This window comes from Chelonia mydas, chromosome 1 (assembly GCF_015237465.2).
Source record: "Chelonia mydas isolate rCheMyd1 chromosome 1, rCheMyd1.pri.v2, whole genome shotgun sequence".
NCBI lineage: Eukaryota > Metazoa > Chordata > Testudines > Cheloniidae > Chelonia > Chelonia mydas.
Window position 1 is genome coordinate 183,842,102 of NC_057849.1, and position 25,331 is coordinate 183,867,432.

The 25,331-nt window shown below is 40.9% G+C and overlaps 1 protein-coding gene across 2 annotated transcripts in view; it reads right to left on the reverse strand.

Moving 5' to 3' along the window:
* The window catches only part of CRYBG3 (crystallin beta-gamma domain containing 3), a 124,013-nt gene that overhangs the window by 8,829 nt on the left and 89,853 nt on the right, over positions 1-25,331 (reverse strand). Inside the window, exons 16-20 of one of the 2 annotated variants that reach the window (XM_027820012.3) lie at positions 19,924-20,033; positions 19,287-19,413; positions 7,979-8,118; positions 3,182-3,305; positions 144-302 (exon numbers count right to left, since the gene is read on the reverse strand). In XM_027820012.3, the coding sequence (XP_027675813.2) occupies positions 144-302; positions 3,182-3,305; positions 7,979-8,118; positions 19,287-19,413; positions 19,924-20,033 (660 nt within the window). Of the gene's footprint in view, positions 1-143; positions 303-3,181; positions 3,306-7,978; positions 8,119-19,286; positions 19,414-19,923; positions 20,034-25,331 lie in introns of those variants that run through there. The other variant, XR_006288032.1, reaches the window with a different exon arrangement.

The following is a 25,331-nucleotide window of genomic DNA, read 5'->3' on the forward strand; positions in this document are numbered from 1 at the left end:
AAGAAGAGCTCTGATGGAAGAAAGGCACATGAAGAGAGGAAGGCTATTATAGGGATGCAGGAGGGGACCATGGAAAATGGCTCACAGTCAAGACAAAAGGAGAGTGGGTTTATACATTGCACTTCCAACATTCAGTAACTCACCTTGGATTTGAAGAGTCCATGACAGTAGTGCCAGATCTGGGTATTCTTGCCGTTGTATGGAGAAACACACACTGAAGTAGCTCTTGCATCTGATAGGTTTCCAGTGACTGTCAAGTATTTATCCTGGGCTCGGTTCTTTATTCTGAAGTAAACTGCCGGCTATAGTTAGAAAAGCACCATTATACTGTTCATGTTGTAAAGCAGGTGTGAGCAAACCCTCCCACCAGCTCCCCCAGAGCTAGCATTCTTACAGCAGTTTCCCCCAATTTATTTTCCATTCCAAAATGTCTTTTACATATTCAGTTTCAGACAGGTTGTGAAGTGGGTTTGGGGAATGAAAGAACATGCTACAAAAGTGTTGCAAGAGACAAGGTATGGGAGGTGAATGGCCACAAGCAACAATGGTGGGGGTGGCTTCTCATTTGTAGCCATTCACGTTACACTTTTTTGCCATTCATGAACACACACACAAAAAAGGGCATTGAACTGGTATCCACTTACAGGGGAAGCCTGCAAAGCTATTATTGAGAGGTTTTAGCTTAAGAAACAGTTCCTCCATGACATACCTCAGGGCCTTTGAAACAGCACCAGTACAGTGCATTGTGAGTTATAGGGGTCTTTACTGAAAAAAGGAGGTTCAAAGCTGCTGACAAAATTCCTCCTGGGATTTTCTTTAAATTAAAATCTAAACACCTTGCTCATTAAAATCCTGCCCTAAAAAGCCCACCCCAAAACATCTGTAAATGTGCCCTACCATTAGAGAGAATCTTCATTATAAAGTCATTAAGCGAATAATTTTTGTCCATCCATTAAGTAGTAGTCACTTCTGACATGTTTCACTATCTTTTTGCTAGTTATTAAGTTGAAAACTTGGATTTCAGTCTGTTACACATCATTGAGAAGGCAGAAGAATACAAGCAAATAAGCTGCAGATTGTTTTTGCAAAGTTGTCTCGCCCTCTTTTGGGACCAGATCATATCCCTACACCAAAGACACTGGCAGCTAGACAAATATGCATGCCCTTTAGTGATCCAAGCAGCTTTACATGCATACATAAAAAACAGCATTTAAAAAAAATAGCAGCATCTTGTAGCATTCCTTGGAGCCTCTGTGATGGCAAGAGAATGGACTTGACAGATGTGCATGCCCAAATGCAAGTGACATGAAAGGGGAATGTGATGTTTCTGAAGTGAAAGGCTGTAACTTTAACAGACAGTAAAAGTCCAGATCAACTGTCCAACGGCAGGTCTATGGAGCAAGCAATCCCAGTGCCTAGGGCAAGGGTGGCCAAACTGTGGCTCACGAGCCACATGCGGTTCTTTTACCATTAAAGTGCAGCTCGCGGAGCCCCTACACACACACACACACCCATTTCCACTACCAGACCGGGGGGGGGGGGGAGGGAAGAGCTTGGGACCTCTGCCTTGCAGCAGGATTGGTGGGTAAAGGCTTCTTCCTAGCAGAGAGAAGGGGTCTTGAGGCTTCAGCAAGAGTGGAGCTGAAGTCCCAAGCCCTGGCAGGTGTGCCCCGGCTCTCAACCTTCTGAAGATTGTCTGTGCTCAGAGGGCCAGTAAGTTTGGCTACCCTGGCCTAGGGGATGGGAGTGCCTCACATGGCTCTCAAGCAACCCTTCTGACCAATGCTCTGATCAGCACTGACAGGCTACACAGGTTGCAGTGTCCAGCTCTCCTTTTCCAGAGATGGGTGTCAGCACTGCAAGGATTATGGGATAGAAAATGGAGGCATTCTCAGAGGACCCATCCTCCTCCCAAGAAGAGGAGACATAATGAGAGCAGAAAAATATTTAAATAATGAATTGAGGACACCTCTGCACCGAACACTCCCTTCTCCACCCCTAACCCTGGATAGCACCATACCACTCTGCAGTAACATGTGGACAGTTGTTTTCACCTCCAGTTTATTATGATCCAAATACTTGTGGCACCTGGCAGCAAAACTAAAATGCTCGGCTGTCAGGTCTGGTAACTAAATTTAAGTGCAACCCGCATGATAACAGAAACGTGTGACGTACGATTTAAACTATTATTCAAATGTTAAGAAAACGTTTTAACTGTGCCTGAGCTCAGAAACATACTTTTAAACTGACCAAATACAAGAAATACCCAGAGTATAAACTGCGAAAAGCCTGGATACTAGGACAATACTGACCCTTGTTTTTTGAAAAATTAGCAATAATTGTCTTGACTCAATTAGCAGGCTCATTTGTAGCCAACATGAAGCTACAATGGATCACTAGTTGGGTTACCAGTTCCCAAGTATTCCAGATAACATTCATAATGGTCTCTGGTATTCTTCTATTTCAGAACATAAAATCCTGATCCCCTAAATCACTTCTCTAAATCTTGACAAAAACCTATGAATAAAATCTTCTGTGTTAATCCAGTTCTCAGATCATCCTGGCTCACTGGAACGATTTCCAAAGTGAATCTATTGCTAAAAATTACCCCGTATGCCTCATTAAATGTAAAAAATACAATAAAATCCATCAGGGGAAATAGTTCCATCACTTCAATTTAAGTTGTTTATAGGCCAATACAGGTTTGTTTTGCTTATTAATTATTATTATACAGTGAAAACTGAAAACAGTGCAGAACCTAAAGGAGACACTGAGTTAAAAGCTTTAATAAACTCTCCATTTTTATAAAGTTACTAAAAAATTCTCACAGTAGAAAAGAGCCTGGGTCCCTTTCAGGTTTAAACTAAAGTAATTGGTGGACTCTCTATAATTTGAAGTCTTTAAACAAGTCTATTCCTCTCTATAGGCCCAATCCAATGCTCACTGCAGTCAATGGAAAGCTCTCCTGGACTTCAGTGACTTTTGATAGGGCCTATTAGCCCACACCAGGACCCAACTTCAGGGATAAAATACTGGTCCCATTGAAATCAATGGCAGAACTCTCATTAGCCTCAACAGGATCAGTATTTGGTCAGATTTCTCAGCTGATACTTATGTATTAAATTATTTGTTTAAAGAAGTGAAAAAGGGCTTATTCCCAAAACACTTTTTCCTATGGTACCTGCTTCATAGGACGAAGGGAGCCAATTACGCTCCAGCCACTGAATTCAGTCCAGTTTGAAATCTTGCTGGGTTCTAGCAGAATTTGTTTTCCTGAGAAATTTCCTCCTTCATATGCAATCCACCTGAATAAAGATAGAAAACAAACCCCTAAGATGCTAGACTCTAAATATGGCAAAACAAAGCTACACAAATAATATTTAATACAATATTTTTAAACCCAAAGGCTTTCCATGGAAGTACTACACTTTATTTATATTACTATGCCAAATATGTAGAGTGCCTAAAGTGGCTTAAGAGCTTTCTTCTATATCAAGATCTATTTTGTATTCCCTAATATTAAGATGAAACCTGGAAACTACTTTAAACTTTTGACCTGGTCACATGAAGATTAAAAAAAATCCCTCTGTAGACATGGATGGTGTCTACAGGTTTAACGGGCATGTGTGTGGGATTGCTGCATTGCAAAAGCAAACTACACAGGTCACCCCATGAAGCACCGAGAAAGGCTTTGCCGCACACTACACTGCCACAAAGTTTAGTTATCAGAGGGCAAAACAGGATCTCATACAACTATGTCAACATGTGAAACGAACTACAGAAGAGCCAAACAAGGTTATACCAAACTGCACTACAGGACCAAGAACAGGTATGAGAAATTTAATCCTAACTAATTTTCAGAAAGTTACAAACTGCTACAACAGGATTTTATATAGTAAAAACATCTTTTCAATCACAGTATTACTAACTGTAGAAGCATAACACATCACGGATATCATTTATACCTGTACTAGAATACAATCTTCAAAATATACCAAGAGCAACACACAAATTGCTCCTCCACTGTACACCATCCAGTCTACACACATTACAGAGTTGCTTGCAAGCTGTATCTTTGAGCATCAGAGATATTCACATCTTGGATTTGTATCTAAGGGATGTTCTTTTGTGGACTGTGACTCCTCCATGCTCTTCTCATGAGCACATCTGAGCATAAAGCATGCACTATTTTTACTACATTTCCTATTTTATTTGCTTGAAATGTGATGGGAGTTCTAGTGTCCATCGTTTGCCTCTCTCACTGTGTGACTTTGGAGAAAGTTCTTCTGATCATGCATACTTTACTCACAGGCAGTGCACATTTGTGTATAAGCCTCAAAGGGGTCCTGTAAGTCCTGACTAACAGCTATTTAATAAGACTGACAACAGTTATAAATTCCTTCCTTTTTAATTTACCGTATTGCTGGCAATTTTATTTTTTTGAAATGCTTTTGGGCAAAATCACTGCACACTTGGGGGTAAGAGCTTCAGTCTTAGCAGTGCCCAATAGTCTCAGTGTAAATGCAGTGTCTATTACCAAAGCATTGTTCTAGTGCATAAAAGGAGAGAGGGAAAGAAAATATTTTTGTAATAATAAAAAGACAAGTGTTGAACTGCTCCTGTCTTCAATAAACAAGAGAATGTGAATTGCAGCCATAAAAACACAGCGCTTACCCTTGGTATTCAATAGAGAACCTGATGCTACAACTCTGTGCTCACACAACACCTGAGGAAATTAGTGCAGTGCGGTCAGTCCTGTCACTCAGGTGACACAGACCTCAGCCAAAGGAATGCACAAACAAAGGTGCGCATTCAAATAGGATTAAGAGAACACAGACTTAAGCTTTTTCAACCCATTGTCTTGCAATGGACTTACATATTTGCCACACTCAGCTGCAGAGACATATCTGTGTCTTGTTCTTGGAAATAAACCTAGGAAGAGTCATTTAGACTGACCCCTGATCTTCACTACAGAATTACTTTGGTATAACTACGTCGCTAAGGAGCGTGAATAATCCACACCCCCCGAGCAACGTAATTACACCAACCTAAGCGCTGGGTTAGACAGTGCTTTGTCGGCGAGAGAGCTTCTCCCACCGACATAGCTACCACTTCTTGTGGAAGTGGAGTTATTAAGCTGACAGGAGAGCTTAGAGCATCTTCACCAGAAGCACTACCGTGGTGCAGCTGCAGTGGTGCTGATGCAAGTTTGTAGTGTAGACCTACTCTGAGCATTTTGTTAGCACAAATAGCTAGGATGACCTTCTGTGACCTGGCACACCTGAAAGAGTCCTAATAGCTGATCAAAGTTTAATATGAAGATAATGTTAGCGTCAACTGTGGGTGTGTTGCCAATAAAACTCTTATTGCTTTTATGGTTTAAAGGCATCTGCTGCAGTTTTACCTAACTTTTCATAGATTCATAGATATTTAGGACAGAAGGGACCATTATGATCATCTAGTCTTTTAAATCACAGTAAAACTTAACTCAAAAGATAACCAAAACTGGTACCCAGCAGCCCACAATCCTTATGGTTTCCTTTCAACCAAAGCCTTTAAGGTCAATAGGCATGTCCATGCCCAGCCACTCAGGGATATGGCCCCTCCAAGCTGCAATCCCTACCTAGCCTTCTTCCCTTAGTGTCTTAGGCCTGTGCATGACAGTAAAATCCCAACCCCATATACACAGACTTGTAGTTGTCTTTAGCCTCTTTATTTGCCCAAAGCTGACCTTGCATTTTGGGACAACAGGACAAGAAAACCCTAAATCTTGCTGCATGGACTCTTAGTTGAGACAAACAAGCCCTTCCTGGACCACCCAGAAAGAATCCCAATGAAAGACCTACAATTGTCCAACACCTATTCCCTCAATCCTGACCCAGAGATATTGCAAGATGCTCAGAAAAAGGTGAAAAACCATCAGCAGCTCAGCCAAAACTGCTATGGAGGTGGGGAAATTTCTTTCCAACCCTGAACTGGCCCTGGGGGAGATTCCCTCAGGACTTTTCCATACCTGCGCTGACTCCTCCCAGATGCAGAGAGCCTTGTTAACTTGGCCAGCGATAGTGAGAGGGAAGGTTAGTGCTCCTTACTCCCTCACCCAGTTTCTCCCTTGTATGGGCCCTGGCCTCCCATCCCAGCCAATCCTGTTAAGGTGGAGGATTTAATATCTCCCACCCTCATCCCAATGTGAGGCAGAGAAAGCCCACAGACATCCCCTCCAAGCAGATCCTTAAGAGAAAGGACACTCCTCTGTGCTGGTCCATGGCAAACCGTACTAACTCCAAGGAGGCAGGAATATGTGCATGTTCACATTTAAAATGAAATGTTAGCAGCTAGGTGGCAAACGCACACAACACTAGCCTTTCCTCTCCAAAGGTCTCAGACTAAAACTGGATTAGGTCACAAGGAAAATTAATTTGTTATTCTCAACCTCAAATCTTGCTGCTGTTTGTCACTGGCCTCTAAGCTACCACGCAACAAGAGCAAACAATCTCTCTTTAGTAAGGGCTCAGGACTGGAATGGCAGTGATGTTGAAACCAGAGGGAAAGCACACCGGCAAAGCTGTTTGAGGCAGTTTACACTCACCCACAGGTCTACAGCCACTGGTAATACCCACTTAAATTACCCAGAAAGTAAGTTCAATCATTAACCACCTTTGCAAAAACTGGTTATGTGAAGAATAAGGCTGTGCATTTCAATGAGGCCAACCCAATGCCACTCCCAATGCTGTCATGGTACTGTAAGTGCTTCAGGCCATACGAAGATAACCCTCAAAGTGAACTCAGAGGATCAAAGACATGGACATGGCTGGATCACAGGTGGGTCACAGAGGGTGAGGATTTCACTCATCCTTACCTGTACCTTAATTTTTCTGTAAAAAGCACTTTAAAAATGTCATTTGTTTGAAGTGGGGAGCAACTTTATACAAAGGCCACTATACTTAGCCCTGATTGCTCACAGCTACTGCTAAGTCTGCTTCAGACAACAGAGCCACTAGAAGGGTGGGAAAAGCCTTACGACACCAGACAGTTCTATCATTATTTATTCATCGTATAACCATGCTGCCTAGTGAGGGATCAGGTCCCCTTGTACTACGTCTTGTACAAACACAGAATAAAAAGATGAAGGATACTCAGCACTGGTATCACAGGGGTCCCACATATACGGTTACTCTGTATAAGTTACAATTCTCTCTGGTGACTGTATGGGATCAGGACAGGTATAGAAGTGTTATTTTTAAAATACTGCATAAAAGCATATAAATGTACATCACACATGGTAGTGAAGGAAAAATAGAGGTCTAAATTAATTTTTTTGAATTCACTTTAGGGGTCTGTAATGGTGATGTTAAACTGTACAAAGGCAGCTCAGTCATATGAATATGGAGAGTAAACAGGAAGATGAGCTGAAGATTAACTTAAAAAATAAAAAAGGAAGATATATGCTGCATACTCAATGGCTGCTAAGATTCGCAATCAGCAATCTCCAGCACAACTTGATGGCTACATGGGACTCCGTGCAAAAAGGGGGCTGGTGGAGGCTTTTGAATCCAGGCTGCAAAGCACAGCCAGGACAGAGGGTATCTGGAGTTTTCTGAGGGTGAGGAGAAGCAGGGGCAGTGAAGAAAGGGTCACTTCATGGATGCAAGATGCTTCTCATGGCAGTCTAAAAATGCTTTACTTTTTGCTCCTGGGTTTGTCCTGCTCAACACCTTATTGTTCACTCTTTGTTCTTTTAAGCAGATAAAAAGGCAGATTCTTGTAGCAGGAAGTTTGATTTACTGACTCGATCACATTTGTATTTGGTTCAGGTCTAGGTACAAATGAGTTCCAATGTTGATTTCCCCCAAATTTTGCGATACTCCTGTTTTACTTGTCACACACAACCCCAAAAAATATAGCAAACTCATCATATAGGAAGGCAAGTGGAAGGAGAACACAAATGCTGTCTCTGAAATATTTCTACCATACTTACAAACCGCTTCTCACCCATACGGACTGGGTGTAAAAGTGAAGGTCCTTGTTTAGAACAGAACTGACAGCTTCTTTGAAGTGCAACTCTCTGCCCTCGCAACATTCCAGTGCAAACAGACTGATGGAAGGCTCAGCAAAAACCTAGGAGAGAGGTAGTTATAGTTACTCAAAACAGCCTAGTTGTACCTTGTTGGCATGCTACTTGGGACCCTTCTTTGTCCGTTTCAGTTTTTAACCTCTCTGAGGTTCTGGTCTAATTTTAATGTGAACATTTATCAGTAATTTAGTTTTTTGATTTGGATAATAAACTTTCCTAGGAGTTGATATTTGTCGAGGAAGCATGATCTAATGGTTTGCCAGGACAGTGTAGTGTCCATTGACATCAGCGGCTGTTGGTTTGACGCTAATGACCAGATTTGCTAAGATATTTAGGCTCCTAAAAATGCAGATAGGTGTCTAGTGGGACTTTCAAAAGCACATAAGCAGGTCAGGCATGCAACTTCCATGGATTTCAAATAGGAAGTTAGGTGTGTAGGCAGGTTAGGTGCTGAATATTCTTCTAGGTACCTACCTGAATCTTTAGTCACCTAAATTCTGTTGAAAATCTGGCCCTAAATATTGAACAGAGAAATATACTGCAAAACTGTGGATTTTTTTTTTAATCAAGAATTTGAATGTTCCCTTCAAAAGATCCAGAAAAAAATCAAGTAATTAGGACTCACTTCAATTCAAATCTTTTCACCTAATGTTATTTTTAGCTTATTTTGGTAACACATCTTTTGGCTCTATTGACTCTAGATAAAGATCATAACAGTTATTTGAAAATGAGGTACAAGGATGAAATCTGTAGAGCATACATAGTACTACTTCACAAATAAGGAAGCCATATCTTCATTGCAAAAGAGACGCATTTTTGCATCAAGTTAGATAACTCAATGCAAAATCCTAGTGGAGACCAGGGACTTTAGCGTTTTTAGTTTGATGTAGCTAGTCAAGGAAAACTCTAGGTCGGGGTATAGAGTTGACCTCACTAGCTACATCCAGCTAAAAATTACCTGTGCCTTCACCAGAATATACATGGAGATTGTTTTCTTGATGCAAAAACACACCCTCTTTTCCCCTCAGTGAAGACATGGCCTAAGAGTTGGAAGATGCACAAACCAAACACAAAAATCTAACATTAATGTTTACTTCCATGCAGTCATAAAGAGGATATAAACTTAATGAACCAAGAAGGTACAGTTATAAAGAGTTTCTAGTGACATGTTTTTCACAAAGACCTCAATTGTGATACAGGCCTTATGAATGTACTGTCACTGAGGCCACATCTACACTACCCGCCAGATCGGTGGGTAGTGATCGATCTATCAGGGATCAATTTATCGCGTCTAGTGTAGACGCGATAAATTGATCCCTGATTGCTCTGCCGTCGACTCCGGAATTCCACCAGGGCAAGAGGTGGAAGCAGAGTCGACGGGGGAGCAGCGAGGACACGAAGTAAGTGATTCTAAGTCGATCTAAGATACGTCGACTTCAGCTACGCTATTCTTGTAGCTGAAGTTGCGTATCTTAGATCGATCCTGCACCCTAGTGTAGACCAGGCCTGACTCACTGTTCTTGGTATGCGACTGCTTGTTCAACTTACACCTCCAGGAAACTGCTTCCCTCTGCTAACTAGTACCATGTAGCACTATTAGAGGTATTGCACATGATGAGAAAAAAGTTTGCCAAGCATCATGAAAATGAGGACAATCTACGTTACCCATCCTTAGATAGCTTTGAAAGGGCTTTCAGCTTGAACACTCCAAAACACAAAATGAGATTCAAAGACAATGTCCTTATTATGAAATGTCATTTATCTTCCTTTGCCGCCCTCCATTCCTCTGAAGAGGCAGGACAATTTATGCGGGGGAGGGGGGGGGTGTGCACGCGCGTGTGTGCTTTATTTCAATATTTCAGTAGTTAATTTCAGGGCTAATGAAAGTGAGACTCATAACAATAGACTGAGCACAGGCAGCTGCTGCTGAGGTTTCTCCACCTAGCCACAAAGTCAGCAACAATCCTATTTTCTCAATTCAATTCTTTACCTGAAGAGAGACTGACAGCCATGCTAAACTCTGTCTGTCTAGATGAGGAACTGAGAAGAAAAAAAGGTGCTTTTAAAAAAGGAGTTAACAGCATCTGAAATACCACTTAGCACCTAATGTAGATACAGTTTAATACTTAAAATCATGTTAGCTGATGGTCGGGTGTAACATGACCAGCTAATACAATTTAAAAAATATTTTTGCTATATTCCTAGCTGTGCCTCCAATTTGAAAAAAAATATTTTATTGCGTCAGAGGCTTATGGAGCGCTTCTAAACCTACACCATTGGGTAATTACAGTTCAGAGTTTCACAGAATGCACAACTAGCCTGTGGAACTCATTGCAACAAGATAACACTGAGGCCAACAGCTTAGCAAGATTTAAAGAGGACTGGATGTTTATATGGATAACAACGATATTCAGAGTTACAATATTTTAAAAAAAAAACCCTAAATTTATGGAAGGGAAATGAAATCAGGGTATTAATCAACCTTTAACTAATGGGGACTGGGAAGAAATTTGTCCTGTGGGCAAGTTATTCCACAACTCCCTATATCAGTGTTTTCCTTGAACTTTCCTCTTAAGTATCTGGTACCAATCAGAGCCAGGATACTGGACTAGATGGACCACTGGTCTGATCTAGCATGGTCATGTCTGTGTTAAGAGTCAAGGAAACTTGCTTGACAGTTGTTAGGAGCCGAAAGGGCTCCAACCCTCAAACAACTTTAGGACAGGCCAGTCCTCGCTTACAGACAGCCCCCCAACCTGAAGCAAATACTCACCAGCAACCACACAACAAAGGGGAACACACAAAGGAAAAAACCCAGTCTCCCCAACTCCCAAGAAAAAAGCCTGGACCACCTGGCTCCTCTCTCTCTCTCTCAAGAGTGTGTGTGTGTGCGCGCGCGCGCATGGAGAGGGGAGCACTGGAGAAGAGGAGGTTGACTGTCTTAGGACAGGGTCTCCATGTGTTCTGGCTGCTTAGCTGAACTCCCATTCCCTTCAGAGTTTTGCAAGCCGAGATATCTAAATTAAAGTCACCTACAATTCTCAAAAGACACATCTGGCTTCAAGTCTAAGCTTGATAAGTTTATGGAGGGGATGGTATGATGGGATAGCCTAATCTTGGCAATTAACTGATCTTTGACTATTAGCAGTAAATGTGCCCAATGGCCTGTTATGGGATGTTAGATGGGGCGGGATCTGAGTTACTACAGAGAATTCTTTCCTGGGTATCTGGCTGGTGAGTCTTGCCCACATGCTCAGGGTTTAGCTGATTACCATATTTGGGGTCGGGAAGGAATTTTCCTCCAGGACAAAGAAAAGGAGTACTTGTGGCACCTTAGAGACTAACCAGTTTATTTGAGCATGAGCTCTCGTGAGCTACAGCTCACTTCATCGGATGCATAGCATATCGTGGAAACTGCAGAAGACATTATATCCTCCAGGACAGATTGGCATAGGCCCTGGGGGGTTTTTGGCTTCCTCATGGGGCCCAGGTCACTTGCTGGAGGATTTTCTGCACCTTCAAGTCTTTAAACCATGATTTGAGGACTTCAATAGCTCAGACATAGGTTAGAGGTTTGTTACAGGAGTGGGTGGGTGAGATTCTGTGGCCTGCGTTGTGCAGGAGTTTGGACTAGACGATCATAATGGTCCCGTCTGACCTTAAAGTCTATGATTCTCCAGGACATGGAAATAACTGCCCCAGCCCAGCTCACAGCAGCTCTAAAAGTTCTCTCAGGAAAATATTTTGAAACATTGGCAACTATGTTATACTTGTAACCTTTGTAAAAAAATCTTCCCTATTACAAGCATGATGAAGTACTGAAGAATTCTTTGAAAGTGACCTTTGTATGTTAACGAAACCACCTTACTCAAACAAAATTAATACTGGGGAAAGCCCCATTTATGATGCAAGGAGTTAAAACATGGGGAGCGTTATATGATCTACAGCATAATCTTGTGAGAAAGGGAGGATACTTCTACACAGTATTTCAGGAAAGAGTGTCCATAAGTAAAGAATACCTTTGTATTTAACTCTTTAGGTTAACAGGTGCAAATACTCTGGTATTAATACATCAGATGTGTAGGTGCACTGCCAAACTCATTTCTCTCTCCACAGTAGCATTTCAGTTGCTGGATTAAACCACATATGCATTACCTTCAACTTCTACAAAGGTAACGTCTCACACAGTTTCTCTCAACTCATTGAGCCCTATTCACAAACCATCTCACCTTCATTTAACAGATATAAACCACACTATCAAATGTTCCAGAATTCAGAACAAAATTTTATATTTTACGAATGCAGAAAGCACATAAAAAAATCTCATACTAAAAAGAAAGACTAAAATAAGATTAGCTTCCTTCAAACTGCTCTTGTTTCCATTTTCACTTTTAAGTGCCATACCATGAAAACCAAAACCAAAATCAAAACCATCCAACCTCAACACGAAGAGACAGAATGCAGAAGTTAAGTAAAGTTGCTACATAAAATAGCTTCAAGACACCATACACACAAACACATTGCTACAATAAAATAAAAAATATAAGTACATTGTTCCTTTGGAACTACAGACAACCTTTCATGACAAATTTCAAGAAAATGTTATTAATAAACTTGATTTGAGACGGTGTCACCAAAAATGTTTCCTTCTCCCACTTCACTGCAACCTCCAAAATGAAAATTATATAGATTTTCATAAGAAAGAGTCCTATCCCAATGAAGTCAACAGAAGGTTTCTCATCAACTTCAGCAGGTTTTGGACTTGGGCCTAATTGCCTTCCCTGTTACAAAAACTTGTGGTAGGTTTTTCCTCACTTCCTGTTTGTACTGAATTATCAGATGAATAAATGGAATATATCAGGGATCAAGTGGATATTAAATGTTTGTAGTACCGTATGCATGGACTTGGGGGCGGAGGGGTTGTGGGTGTCTGGCCCCCCAGCTGGGCTTTGGGGGGTGGGGGAAGGGCAAAGAAACAGAAGCTGGGTTGTCACAGGGGTTTCTTTAACTCTCTACTCCTGGTGGAATTTGTGTGTGTCTGTATTGTTACAGACATACTTGCTGACAGGTATTTTGAAATAAATTACCAAAATAATTGAAACTAGCATGATTATGTAGTTATTTTGACAAATAAAATTTGCAGAATTTTAAAATATTGTGTGCAGAATTTGTAATTTTTTGTCGCAGAATTCTCCCAGGAGTATCAAGTTGTATGTTCTCTCATTTTTATTAATTCATTGTACTATACAAAGTGAGCCACTGTTGGGGGCTGTCTATTGGTTAGAGCTGGTGACAGAGTTAGGACTGTTGGGATCTATTCCTGACTCAGGAACTGACTCCTAGGGGAAACGTATCCACAAAAACAATGAGTAGTCCGGTGGCACCTTAAAGACTAACAGATTTATTTGGGCATAAGCTTTTGTGGGTAAAAATCCCACTTCTTCAGTTGCATGGAGTGAAAATTACAGATGAAGGCATAAATATATATTGGCACATGAAGAGAAGGGACTTACCTTACAATTGGAGAACCAATGCTGAAGGCCAATTCAATCAGGGTGGATGTGGTCCACTCCCAATAATTGATGAGGAGGTGTCAATACGAAGAGAGGGAAAATTGCTTTGTAGTGAGCCAGCCACTCCCAATCTCTATTCAAGCCCAAACTGATGGTGTTAAGGTTGCAAATGAATTGTAACTCTGCAGTTTCTCTTTGAAATCTGTTTTTGAAGTTTTTTTCTTGCAGGATGACTACTTTTAAATCTGTTATTGAATGTCCAGGGAGATTGAAGTGTTCTCCTACTGGCTTTTGTATGTTACCATTTCTGATATCTCATTTGTGTCCATTTATACTTCTACATAGAGACTGTCCGGTTTGGCCAAGGTACATGGCAGAGGGGCATTGCTGGCACATATCACATTCATAAATGTGCAGGTGAATGAGCCCCTGATGGTGTGGCTGGTATGGTTGGGTCCTATGATGGTGATGCTAGAGTAGACATGGGGACAGAGAAGGCAATATGGTTTGTTAGAGGGATTGGTTCCTGGGTTACTGTTTCTGTGGTGTGGTGTGTAGTTGCTGGTGAGTATTTGCTTCAGATTGGAGGGCTGCCTGTAAGCGAGGACTGGCCTGCCTCCCAGGTCCTGTGAGAGTGGGGGATCATTTTCCAGGATAGGTTGTAGGTCGTTGATAATGTGCTGGCGAGGTTTTAGCTGGGGCCTGTATGTGATGTCAGGTGGTGTTCTGTTATTTTCCTTGTTGGGCCTATCCTGTAGTAGGTGACTTCTGGGTACCCGTCTCGCTCTGTCAATCTGTTTCCTCACTTGCCCAGGTGGCTACTGTAGTTTTAAGAATGCTTCATAGAGATCTTGTAGGTGTTTGTCTCTGTCTGAGGGATTGGAGCAATTGCGGTTGTATCTTAGGGCTTGGCTGTAGCCAATGAATCATGTGATGTGTCCTGGATGGAAGCTGGAGGCATGTAGGTAAGTATGGCGGTCAGTAGGTTTCCAGTATAGGGTGGTGTTTATGTGACCATCACTTATTTGCACTGTAGTGTCCAGGAGGTGGATCTCTTGTGTGGACTAGTCCAGGCTGAGGTTGATGGTGGGGTGGAAATTGTTGAAATCCATGTGGAATTCTTAAAGGGCCTCCTTCCCGTGGGTTCATATGATGATGATGTCATCAGTGTAGCATAAGTAGAGGAGAGCCACTAGGAGACAATAGCTGAGGAAGCGTTGTTCTAAGTCAGCCACAAAAATGTTGGCATACTGTGGGGCTATGGCAGTGCCGCTGACTTGAAGGTATAAGTTGTCCCCAAATCTGAAATGGTTGTGGGTGAGGACAAAGTCACAAAGCTCAGTCACCAGGTGTGCCGTGGCCTCATCAGGGATACTGTTCCTGACAGTTTGTAGTCCATCCTCGTGTGGAATATTCGTGCAGAGAGCTTCTACATCCTTGGTGGCCAGGATGGTGTATTCAGGAAGATCATCAACGCACTGTAGTTTCCTCAGGAAGTTGGCAGTGTCTCGAACATAGATAGGAGTGCTGGTAGCGTAGGGTCTGAGGAGAAAGTCCAAACAGCCAGATAATCCTGCTGTAAGAGTGCCAATGCCTGAGATGATGGGCCGTCCAGGACTTCCAGGTTTATGGATCTTGGGCAGCAAATAGAATACCCCTGGTCGAGGCTCTAGGGGTGTGTCTGTGTAGATTTGTTCCCAGGCTGTTGCAGAGAGTTTCTTGAGCAGATGGTGTAGTTTCTTTTGGTACTCCTCAGTGGGATTAGGGGATAGTAGCCTGTAGAATGTGGTGTTGGAGAGTTGCCTGGCAGCCTCCTGCTCATAATCTGACCTGTTTATGATGACTACAGCATCTCCTCTTTGATTATAATGTCAGAATTGTTTCTGAGGCTGTGGATGGCATTGTGTTCTGTACAGCTGAGGTTGTGGAGCAAGGGATGCTGTTTGTTCACAATTTCAGCCTGTGCACGTCTGCAGAAGCACTCTATGTAGAAGTCCAGTCCGTCATTTTGACCGTCAGAAGGAGTCCACGCAGAATTCTTCTTCTTGTAGTATTGGTAGGAGGGTTCCTGTAGGTCAGTGCTCTGTTCAGTGGTGTGTTGAAAATATTCTTTGAGTCGGAGACAGCGAAAGTAGGCTTCCAGATTACTGCAGAACTGTATTATGTGCGTGGGGGTGGTGAGGCAGAAAGAGAGTCCCTGAGATAGGACAGACTCTTCTGCCGGGCTAATTGTGTGGTTGGATAGATTAACAATATTGTTGGGTGAATTAAGGATAACACTGTTGTAGCCCCCTGTGGCATGTAGAAGTTTAGATAGTTTACTGTCCTTTTTCCTCTGTAGAGAAGTAAAGTGTACATTGTAAATGGCTTGTCTTGTTTTTGTAAAGTCCAGTCACGTGGAAGTTTGTGAGGAAGGTTGATTTTGAGAATTCATTCTTGATCTTCTGTTTGCTGTACAGGATGCTGATCAGGTTGTTCCTCAGTTTCTTTGAGTGTGTGTGGCACAATCTCTCACCATAGTCAGTGTAGTTTGTCGATTGCAATGGATTTTTTACCTTCCGTCTATTTGGTATGATGTCCATCTGTTTGCACTTGGAGAGGAAGATGATGTCTGTATCTGTGCGAGTAACAAACCCTGTAACAACCAATCCCTATAACAAACCTTGTTGCCTTCTCTGTCCCCATATCTACTCTAGCGACACCATCATAGGACCCAACCACACCAGCCACACCATCAGGGGCTCATTCACCTGCACATCTATTAAAGTGATATGTGCCAGCAATGCCCCTCTGCCATGTACATTGGCCAAACCGGACAGTCTCTACATGAAAAGATAAATGGACACAAACCAGACATCAGGAAAGGTAACATACAAAAGCCAGCAGGAGAACACTTCAGTCTCCCTGGACATTCAATAACAGATTTAAAAGTAGCCATTCTTCAACAACAAAACTTCAGAAACAGACTTCAAAGAGAAACTGGAGAGCTACAATTCATTTGCAACCTTAACACCATCAATTTGGGCTTGAATAGGGACTAGGAGTGGCTGGATCACTACAAAAGCAATTTTCCCTCTCTTGGTATTGACACCTTCTCATCAATCATTGGGAGTGGACCACATCCACCCTGAACTGGCCTTCAACATTGGTTCTCCACTTGTAAGGTAAGTCCCTTCTCTTCATGTGCCAATATATATTTATGCCTTCATTTGTAATTTTCACTCCATGCATCTGAAGAAGTGGGTCTTTTACCCACGAAAACTTATGCCCAAATAAATCTGTTAGTCTTTAAGGTGCCAACGGACTCCTTGTTGTTTAAATCAGGAAAACCATCAGGCAGAGAAATTATTTTCAAGCTTCTAATACACATCCAAGTGTATCTGGCAGCCTCCCTTGAACAGCCATAAGTTAGAACAAAATTCAATAGATGTAAAGTACTGTAGTATTCCCTAATCAAAGCCTGTTCTTCTCTCCCAGTTCAGTAGCCTATTGATATCAACAAATCATTCCTTTGGTCAGACTCCCACCACATTGTACTCACACAAGTCACAATCTTAGAGATGATGCATTTCCCAGCTGCTCCGAGACTAACTCATACCATGACAGCGTGATCATTACCACACCACACCACAAAACTGTATGCCCACATCACAACATTGTTACACTGAGTCAAAAAAAAAAAAAAAGGCCCATGCTATGACGGAACATTGCCATGTCTGATATTTTGGGACCTGCTGCACATTTCAGGCTCACCACTAAAATGGCAGAATGACCCTGGAAATCTTGTGACAAGTAGCAACACTACAAAAACCACACACATTGTTACGAACTGTAGGTGGGGATTGTTAAACCTGAGTATATACTTAGCAAGAAGCTCATTTCCAGCTCTCAGTAGCTATCTCTTCATTTGGATTTATATACTGGGACAAGATGGAAGTGTGTCAGGAATCAAGTGAGAGACACAGAACTCAATGTCAGACGCTCAGGCTAGCAATTATGCAGCTGTAAATGACCCAACACTGCTCATAAGTCTATCTAGAGGTCTTGAGAGGTCTACAACCTTCACACCCGTAGTTCCCATGGTCATCACAAACTCAAGAGTATATATTTCTAATAATCAAATCTGCCATTGCTATTAACTGTCTCTTTGTAACAATAGCAGTCCCCTCCCCCAGGGAGATATCCTCTTGCACTGAGGCTATCATGACGTCATCTGGAAGGAGGGTCCCAACTATGGGATTATTTTCCTCTGCTCCAGCTCAGTATTCTCCTTCCTCAATACTTTCATCCTCTTCAAAAGCACAGAGGCTCTCCGACTGTGGGATGGGACTGCTCTACTGTGTCCCCGAAAGTCTCATTTATATATCTCTCTGTCTCCCTTAGTTCCTCCCGTTCAGCCACTCTGGTCTCAAGGGCTAGTACTCGGTCTCTGAGGGCCAGTACTTGGTCTCTGAGGGCCATGAGTTGCTTGCACCGAATGCATATATGCCACCTGCTCAGGAGGCAGATAATCGTACATGCTGCATTCAGTGCAAAAAACTGGGTAGCCCCCACTTTGCTACTGGACTTCTGCGGGACAATATATACAATATTATACTATATAATATTTACTATTGCAGGGTTTTGTTTGTTCTTTGTTTGCATGTGGTTTTTTTTTCTTTGTGAGGCATTATTGGCCTAAGTTTAGAGAATGTTTATTAGGTGTATCTGGCTCTCACACTCCCTCTCAAAACTCCCGTTTGCTAGCTCCTGTCCTGTTCGCTAACTGCTGTGGTTGCTTAGGAGCGGGCTTTTTAAACCCCTGTTTTCACTGAGTTAGCCCCGCCCCCTCATCAAGGGATTCTAAAGGGGTTAGGGATGAAGTCCAAGGGCCAGATCCTCAGCTGGTGGAAACTAGTGTAGCTTCACTGAAGTCACTGCAGCCAGGCTTGTTTACACCAGCCAAGGATCTGGTCCAAGGCTTCACTCAGTCAAATATCCTTTCCACCCTTTCTCCCACCCCCAGCGATGATTTTTTTTTTTAAACTTGTTCATGGCTAGAAAAAGGATCTTGACATTTTTAATAAATATCACCCACTTGGAAACTTTTAAAATGTGGTTTTAAAAGGTTTTATCTGTCGATATGTTTTAATATTGTATACTGAATCTGCAGCAGAAATATAAACCTTTATTCTGGATGGCAAAATGCAGTAGTATTAACAAGTGACACATAATTTGATGCCCATTTAGAAAAGGCAAATATTACACTTCCCCTAAAATTATGGTTAGCAAATTTAACATTATGATAGCATCTATATGCATTGTTATGTAGTTTAAAGGTTCTTTTGTGCAGAGAATTTTTGTTAAAGTCTGAACTTCTGCTGGGGAAGGGACTGTAAAGGGAACCCTATAATGAGACAAAAGTATAAAGTAGAATATTCCATTTGTATAAACCTACTACTTACTATCTTGCTGGGCTGCTCTATAAGGACCATTGAAAACGCAAATATGAATTTAGCTCATACAAAAACAGAATTACTTTCTGCCCAGAATGGTGGTGGTGGGGCCTGGGTTGATCTAATACTGAAAATCCACAAGCGTAAAAACCAATTTTAATATTTCCCCTGAGCATCACACTCTGTTCTTTAATACAATCGCTGCTGTATACGACTAGGTAGGGCAAGAGTTCTATAATAGAATTATTTCTATAAAGCTCTTACATATTCCACAGGCTTGAAGGATTTGAGTGTAACTGTTGGACAGCCACAGGAAGTGAGGTCAGTGTAGAGGCCTTCTTCCAGCACACAATGATTATCAGCAATTTCCCCTTGGTAAAACAGGAGCCAACTGAAAGAATAAACATAACAAAGAAGTTTAACTGAGGCAGTCAGTTATTAACAAGTTCTCTCAAGATCAAATATTTTCTAGGGGAATGAGAAATAAAACAAGGTTTGTTTTTTAAAGTTGTACTATAAAAAAAAGTGAAACGAAAGACTGATTCAATTTTCTGCTTCTGCTGATCTTCCACATGGTATACAAATCTCAACTGGACTTTAATGGGGGTTAATGGAATGCAGCTAGATTTACTCTATTGAGTCCCTGAAATTTTAAACAAGTCATAAAGGCAGATTCAAATCACAGCAATTGTGTGATTTTCCCATAGGAAAGCAAAAAGCATTATGTCCCCTTCCAACAGAAAGAAGAGAGTTATCAAAGCAGGCTGCAAGAGAGTAGGCATAGGACGATATGGAGCGTGATGGTAATGCACTGGATATATTTGACTATTTGAAATTTAATGTAGGTTAAAAAGTGCTCTCTAACTACTTAAAATGGTGGTGGGTAAAACAACACACTTACCATCCCCGAAGAACCTTAAAAGAACATGGTATGAATGATGTAAAATCAGAAACTTCTGCTGTGAAATCTACACATGCTCCTTGGAAATGTGTGTTACTGAAAGCTTTGAGCTACAAGAACAACAACAATAAAAATATGATGACTAGAAAGAAAATGTACTCATCATCACTATAAGTAGAGTAAGTTGCAGACACAGGGAAATATCAATGCAATTTAAAGAAGTACTAATGCAAATCTAATGGACTCCCAAGAGAAGAAATGTCTTAAATTTCTATAGCACCTTTCCTCTTGAAAGGTCCCAAAGCGTTTTATAAACTATGGGCAGATTCTGCAGTCCTTAACTGAGGCAAATCTCCTACTGATATCAATGGCAGTGGTAGCAAGTATATATTCATTTTATGGTAACAGGAGTGTTTCCAGAGAAAGCACAATGATAGGACTGAAAAATCTGGCCTTATACATACAGCACCACTCAGATGCAGCCATATTTTGGGTACAGGTCAGCAACCAATGGAGCACAACAAGAAGGGGAAAGGAAATACCGGTGAAAAGATATCAAGGCAGAACATTAAAAAAAAGTGCCCTGGAATCTTCTGTGATCACACTGAACAGAGATGACATCTTATTTAAAAAGCCTGCTTGAGAATTTCTGGTAGGACTTGCTGTGTCAGGAGTGTCTGAAGTCCAACCCAACAAGCTTGCACACACAGATTTCCTTAGCAAAGAGTTTTAGAACCATTTAGAACTACATCCTGCCCAGGAAGTGTGTATCAATCTCTCCATCAAAAGGGATTGCTGCATTAAAAGAAGTTAAAAACAAAACCTACAGCAGAAAACAGTCCATGGTCTACAGTTTGGGGAAGAAGCTAAGAATTCTGTGCCCCTCATGTACTATTTGTTCCTGGATAACGGGTCACTTTAGGTGGCCACTGATGTGCTGAAATCTACTGAGCAAGAGCAATACAACTAAAAATTAAGGAAAAAGGATGAAGAAATCTGGTTTGCATTTCTACCATTGTTTTTGACAAGAGGGTTCACATGTCATTTAGTCATGTACTTTATTACCCTTAATCCACTGCAGGATTGCTCCCCATAATGTATTTTCTAATGCTATGCCTAATCTCCCGGTAAACGCATGACACAATGGTTTCTGCGATTAGAACCTTGACCCTGTGATACACAGAGCGCCACTTGCAAGGTTCTGAGCACTCAAGTACCACTGCAATCAGTGGGAGCTGAAGGCACCTTGTAGGATCAGGCAGTATACATTTCCAGCTACTACTGTAGGCCTCAGTAATATGAGGCTGAAGAGAGAATTTGTTAGGGACCCAATAATCCATTAGAAAAGTACTATTCGGAATGTCTTATTGCTACTGAATGGATTGAATACATACAAACAGGCAAATTGTGGATTATTTCTTGTGCAGTGCCATTCAGAATTGGACATTTACCATATGAATTAGTTGAATTTACCATGGTATTTCCCGTTTTATGATTAGGGAATCCTTGGTAAACACTGACCACTGGTTTTTAATGGGACCCATCATACACATGTGAAATCTGACTGCTACTCTAAAAACTTCTTTTGTTTCCAGAGTGCTGGTTTCATTTCATAATACACTTAAATCACATACTCCAGAAGGACTCTCAGTCTTCAGATATATCTAAGTTGCTTTGTAGGTTGCCTTTAGGAATCCCTTAATTAAGACAGGGTGCAATGGATGGTACATACTATCAGGTGATGTGACCAACTTTTATCAGGTTTTATGAAAATTGCCTGGTACTTCAAAGACTTAGGGAAGTTCCTTATTTCTTATTTTATAACTGACTTCTTGTGCCACAAAACCACTTGTTTAGTTTCCTCTATAAGAGAGAATTTCAGTCCAGTACATGGGCTCTAAGCAGGGGCCTCTATACCACTTCACCCTCCAAGAAATACGTGGAGCAGAGAGCCCTGCATGGCCATTCTGTACTGAGGTGAATTTCACACTAAAATTTGAGACAGCGTTCTGTAACATAGAAGAAAAATGTTGTTGCCAGTGCTCCTCCCCAAAGCGGCCCCTCTCCCTGCCAAAGAAAAGAAATCCAATCTACAGAGACTGAGAAAAAGCCAAAACCACATATTAGAAAATGGTTTTATGGAAAAAGAGTCTTTTAAAAAAAAAGAAAAGAAAAAAGAAACTAATATATTTCCTGTTACAAAGAACAAGAAGGGCTTAATCTTGCCCTTATGTGACACACAACTGTGAATTGAAAAAGACAAGCCAGCTACATGGGCTGGATACACTACTGCTGATTCTCCTGCATTTGGAACTGCATTACTGAGCAGAACATTGATATTTAGGCTACACTTACATTGTGCTTTTCATCCATAGATCTCAGAAAACTTAACAGAGGAAGGTAAGTATCATTTTCTCCATTTTTACCAATGCAGAAAACTGAAGCACAAAGATGAAGCGATTTGCCCATGGTCAAACAGCAGCTCAGTGACAGAGTCAGGAACAGAACTCAGGTCTCCAGGTTCCTAGTTTCGTGCCTGATACTTTCCCCTTACAGCCCATGTCCCAGGCTACGTGACAGCTTTAGAAAGACTGTGACAGGGAAGGTTATACAATGTACATTTTAAATAATAAACTGAGAAATTCTTTTCTCAAAATGAATAAAAAGAAAAAAGTTGAAAGGACAGATTTGACGGTTCTGACTTCAGAATAATTAGAGAAGAAACTGATCCATTAGTTATACCACTGTGTTTGTACAGTCTGACCACAAATGCAGCTAATTATAACTTAAAATATATTAAATCTGACATGACAGATTTAAAAGACTCCTTTAGTGCCATGAAGCTCTATTTCCTAAAAACTCAAAAGGCAGTAAGTGGAAAGATACACAGTGCAAAGTTACCATAAATAATTATAGGGGTCTTCTAAAGTATTTGAGCAAGCCAACTGCCACAGGCAGATTAATGAAAGGAGCTTAGTTATTCCTTGGGAGAGTGAAGGAAAAAATATTGTTTTATTTTTAATGAATACAGCTATTGTATTTTAAACGTGGAGACTTTAGTCTTACTTGGAACATGCATGTAGTTTATGAAACAGCCTGGCAAAGTAGAAAGACCAAGACCACTTATTGCAAGAATTCAGAATATAACACTTAAGGTCAGCTGAAAGCAACAGCAAGTGACAAGGTTTCTTTCTTATGGAAAGAGAGGAGGATTTCCTTATTTTAGTATCTATGCCTATAATACATAGGAAAAAATGTAGAGAGCTACATTCCTACACTGAGGATTCAGACTTGTACGATTCAGCATCCAGCTGTGTTAAGGATTCTCTAATTCTGGTGAGCCATCCTTCGTAACTGTTGCAAACATAGAAATTGTAATATTATCTTTCAACTAGAAGAGGAAAGGACGGATTTATTTTCTCAAACACTGTCTTTTACTTACTCTGACTCAGGAAGTGATCTTAACAAATTTCCCACAACTCCTTAGTCACAATAAAGTATGTTGGTGGCCAAAGGTAACTATGACAATTCGAACACAGCAGTGACATGCTCTCCTATTTCTTTAGCTTCATCACAGAGGTCCTGTAACAACTCAAGATTGTGATCACATGAACCCTTCCAGCACGTTTTCCCTGTGGCAAAAGTGACATCACAGCAGCATGACATGGCATGCATATTTGTACACAGCAAGTGATTATTTTTTTTAAAGAATTTTCTGATGTACCGGTGGATGGGATGGGATGGAAGGTAGAGGTAAAAGGAAAGGAAAGGAAAGGAAAGGCATCGAATTGCAAGGTTGAATCAATTGCAGATAGTCTCATTGCTGCTGATGGGTGAGACTCTTCCAAGATTTGGAGAAACATGCACATGTTTGTATGCTTATATTAACCATTTGACTCTTTTGGGTCTGCAAAACTGGTCTAAGACATTCACAGGAACAGCATTTGACATATTCTGAAGAAGAATGGAGTTGAGGAAGGAGATAAAAAGTTATTAAAACTATCTGGAATCTCTGAAACAAGTTTGGTTTGGTACCAGTTTCATTTTTCAATCAGTTATTTTATCTGAAATGGTTTACCAAGCCTTCTGTGTGAAAGTGTTTGGGATTCTTTGGCTTTGGCTGCAAACACCCAAATGAATATGTCTGGCGGGAAATCAGTGTTTAAGACTAAAGTAATACACCATTTATGTCGTTAGACAGCAAACATTTCCTGCAAGCCTGAGTAAATCAAACATTTTAGAACCTGAACATACTTGGAGTAAAGAAAAGGCGTGGTCAGGCTGTCCTAAGTAATGTAATGTGTACATTTTCCATGTGTTGGTGTTTATAACACAAAAGTATAAGCAATAAGGATACTGAAAATCCTATCTAGATGACAAAATAGTTAAGATATCTTAAACTAGATTTTCGGGCTATTAAAACATGTATCTTTATATGGGATTTTCTAAAGTTTTCTTTATTAACTTTATTTCTTTATTAACACAGAGAGAGAGAGAGAGAGAGAGAGAGAAAGAGAGAGAACGAACTCTACCGTTCATATCCCACGGCACTCCCCTTCCCAAAGGTACAGCGTTAACAACTAATATTTCTTTGTGGACAAAGAATGCCTAACGAAGGGAGGAGAGAAGTCAAACTAAATATAAGGAAACTGAGATATGCTCTGTTAGAGGAGAACCCTTAGCAGATAAGGATTCTGGATGAGCATGTGCATGCGAAGAGGTTTCTAAATTTAGAAAGATTACATACAAGAATGTTATTATGGATTTAACATAATCTTATAAAAATTCTGATAAAAAACAGAAACCCAAACTAAGCCACTCTGAAAACAAAAACATGCTACAGTGAAATCCTCTTATAATGAAGCGGTAGTGTCAGAGAATTTCACTAAAATTATGTTTAACTTTATATTAGGATTTGCTACAAAGGGCTCTCCTTTATATTGTTAAATCATTAGTGTGTGCTCAGTCAGACTTAGTGTGTGTGTGTGTGTGGGGGGGGAAGGGTAGGGAAGCTGAGAACGAGCTGGGAACTGCAGCTACATCAAAGGTCATGTACTTTTGAAAGTAATTAGCAAAACTGCCCTCATCATGCCATCACACAGGAAGTGTAGATACAAACTGCAGAATTGCCAAAATAGAATATATTTTTTAAAACAGCACTGCAGGAAAACAAATGGCAGGTAGCTAATTGTGTGTGGGTTTGAGAATAGTTTTCTGCAGTTCAAGTTTCACAATTCTGCACTTCAGATATTAAGAAGTTACAGTAACAAAGTGGGATGGATTAATTACAATGCAAAGACAATATCCCACGTAGAGAAAGGTAAATGAGTGTGACTTTGAATTTCCTTACAGGCAGAGAGAGACTGAAAGAAAGAACATGAAAAGAAATGGTGATACAGATCCAAAGT